This window comes from Plectropomus leopardus, unplaced genomic scaffold (genome assembly GCF_008729295.1).
Source record: "Plectropomus leopardus isolate mb unplaced genomic scaffold, YSFRI_Pleo_2.0 unplaced_scaffold14839, whole genome shotgun sequence".
Classification (NCBI taxonomy): domain Eukaryota; kingdom Metazoa; phylum Chordata; class Actinopteri; order Perciformes; family Serranidae; genus Plectropomus; species Plectropomus leopardus.
The window spans coordinates 1-3,252 of record NW_024615878.1 but is presented as its reverse complement, the minus strand read 5'-3'; the positions used below and the strand labels follow the sequence as shown (position 1 = coordinate 3,252).

Sequence of the window (3,252 nt, the reverse complement as noted above, 5' to 3'; positions counted from 1 at the left end):
ACAGCCATTACAGCTGTGTTTCCCAGCACTGAAACAATATAAACAAAAAAGAGAAAGACATAGTAATACTTGATATTTGGGAGGCCAGAAAAACCACGTATTACAAAATATGCAGGATGCACAAAAGTGATGTTTTTCCCAACAGCTGAGTTAAATAAGTTCATTGTAAAACTCAAGCTTTTCCTGTCCACAGTGCATTGGTTGATGTTAATAAATGTTGTCTTCAGTGTGTCAGTGCTGTGTTGTGTTGTTCTCTTTGTGATGCTGAAGCTCCGCTGAGCTTTAACCGTTCTGACAGGAGCGACTAATCGGTCCTCCTCTGACTTCGTGTTAAATAAGGTCAGTGTCCGATCCCCTGTGTCTATTGTATGTAATCCTCTAAGTATCAGACAAACCCTTTTTCATCCAAGCTAATCATTATTACATATTTAGATACCAGCACAGTCGCCTGATGTAAATGTTGGCATTGCACATTTCTGCAAAACATAAATTTGTCACCTTTGCACGTTTCATATGCACTATATCAATGTTCTAAAATGAAAAAGCTTATGTGCACTTTCTCATCAGGGCATGGAGAGGATGGTAAATGATTTGTCACAACACATCTGCCAAGCTGAAGGCCACTGTTTGAGACCAACAACAAAAGTTGTGTTTTACAGAGTCATTGTTGCGTTGCCTGCTTTCTAAACTCCAAACGAAGGTGTTCTGTAGCAACCTGTCAGTGAGTACATTTGGATGATGTTAGGAAAGTTGAATTACTGTGTTAGTCCAACTAAAAATGGACTGTAAAAATACATATAAACGTGTTAGTGCAACAGAAATCGGACTAAATCTAATTTCTCAAAGTCAGACTAACGCACCTCAATAATTTGATTTGAAGTTGAGCTATTCCGTCAAGTAAAACTGCAGTCAGACTTCACCTCGACTGGCCTCCCTCGGTGGTTACGGATAGGGACTGTTATTTACGAGGGGGGGAGGGTTGCTGCAAAACAGGTAAGGCCTTGAAAATATTCTCAATAAAGCGTAGGGCTACAATTAAAAGTGATATTGGGGTTTTTGGTGGCTTAAAACTAATCAATTAAGGCAGCGTTTTCTCTACGCTGTTTGGTTATATGTACATGACACAGCAGTTTTCTACCGACATTATTGTAAATAAAGATTGTGATTGTGATTCTGGCTATATCATAGACTGTGTAAATAATATAGGTTTATATAGCAACAAGCTAACGGGGCATATCACGACCATCCGTGGCAGAGTTGGACATACTTCCATCAATAAATCCATTCTCCCCCGGTGGTTGTGTGCTGGGAAAAGGACAGGGGTCCAATTAAATGGCCTAATGAAGCTATAACCGTAGCTCAGCTATACTGTCCATGTAAACATACTGAGTGTTTTTCCTGCAGGGACAGTGGCAAACAGCAAATGTAATGTCACAACCATGTCACTGTCCCCAAATGGATATGATGACTTTCACAAATAAACAGCGTGCCATGTGTAACATTACTGTTTGCTGTAGCTTAAAGTAGCAAGCTGAATGACAAATGGGATGTGAAATGATTGCATGAGCTCAGAGGGGCAGCGTAGCACCTGCAGCATGTGTTACAGTCTCTTTCCTGTGGTGTTCAGAGCATGAGGCACAGAAAGACAACTTTCAGTGTCAGAGGCTTTGACCGGTCCCTTACTCATATTAGATACAGTCTGACACTATTATGTAGCCAGCACATTTATTTAGAACAGCCAACAGACAGTTTCATCAGAACTACTTGGTAGGTGTCCACTGACAGTTTTTAACCCCTAAAGCAAAATTAAAACCAGTTTTTCATGTGAAAAAAGTTTACATTAGAGGTTGTTTCATGAATCTGTATGATTGAATTTGTGCTCATTCAAAGGAAGCATAATGAGGAGCTAACTTGCTTTGAAACAGTTTATTTCTTCATATTGCATATTTATTGTTCCCCTAGCACAAAAGGGGAATTAAATAACAACAAAAGTAAAATAAACATCAATACAAAAACAACAGAATCAGATATCGAATATCGGCTATCAGCCAAATTGGTATTTTTAAACATCAGTATCAGCCCAGCATTTCACAATCAGTGTATCCCCAAATACTTTGTCATGTCAAGTTAAGTTGGTATCTTGATGAATGTCTAGAAAGGTTGAATGTGAGACAGAATTGAGTTAGAAAACACAGTAGATTAATTCAGAGAAGCCAGCAAGAAAACAAGACTGGTCTTGTTCCTTTTAAAAAACAAGTTATGCACAACCATAAGAAGTAGAAAAGTACAATAATACTAATAACAACTAACGATACATTTTAGAAATAAAAAGCAGCTTCTTCTTTTGATTTCATATCAAAAGATGAAAATGAAAACAAACATTTCCTAATATACAGACTCCATCAAGACATGGAGACACGAACTCTGATCACAAAAAAACAGATTATCTACACAAGCATATAAACACATATTAAACAAATTGGCGGAAAACTACTCTTATTGTAGACTAGTTTATTTTGAGCTCAATTATTATGAAGTAATTTTTGTGTAATACATTCCAGATAATTTTTTATGTTAATGTATTTGTTGATATGTTAAAAACAAAGTAGTATTTGCAATAGCTATTGCATAATTCATTCATTTTATTCTAAAAACTTGTACTATAATGTACATAATGACCTAAACTCAAGGTACAAACTATGCGCAACAGGTCATTTTATGACCGCTTTCTTCACTGTAACTTTCGATTTCCTTCTGATTTTTAATATGCCTTTTTTTAAAGATTCTTTGATTTCTTGTGTCTGCAGAACATAAATGATTGGGTTCAACATGGGAGGAAAGACAGAGGTCAGAGACAGGTTAATGATCCTGGCATTTGGATGTATTTTGGAACCAATGGTAAATGTGATTAATAAAGGTATGAAAAAGAGTGCCACCAATGAAAGATGAGCTGTGCAGGTTTTAAAGGCCTTGAGTCTCTCCTGAGCTGTGGCCACTTTAGACAATGCATAGCCAATATATGAATAACTAAACACGATGAATGTCAGTGGAAGCCAAATAATAAGAAATATTAACAAAACACCAATGACATAGTTGGGGAAATAATCATTGCAGGCCAATCGATATATCTGGCCGTGGTCACAGAAATAGCTGTTAATAACCACAGATTTACACAAGGAAAGTCTTGTAAGAAGGCCAACGGCTGTGAGTACAGCAATTATAATAAAGACCCAGAAAGAGGCGATCAAAGAC

The 3,252-nt window shown here is 37.1% G+C and overlaps 1 protein-coding gene across 1 annotated transcript; it reads right to left on the bottom strand.

Moving 5' to 3' along the window:
• Positions 1 to 2,711: 2,711 nt before the first annotated feature.
• On the bottom strand, positions 2,712 to 3,248 carry LOC121964259 (olfactory receptor 2A14-like; the record flags this gene model as incomplete). Its single annotated transcript, XM_042514477.1, has 1 exon — positions 2,712 to 3,248. A coding segment is annotated over one exon (537 nt), but the record flags the coding sequence as incomplete, so codon positions are not given.
• Positions 3,249 to 3,252: the final 4 nt, after the last annotated feature.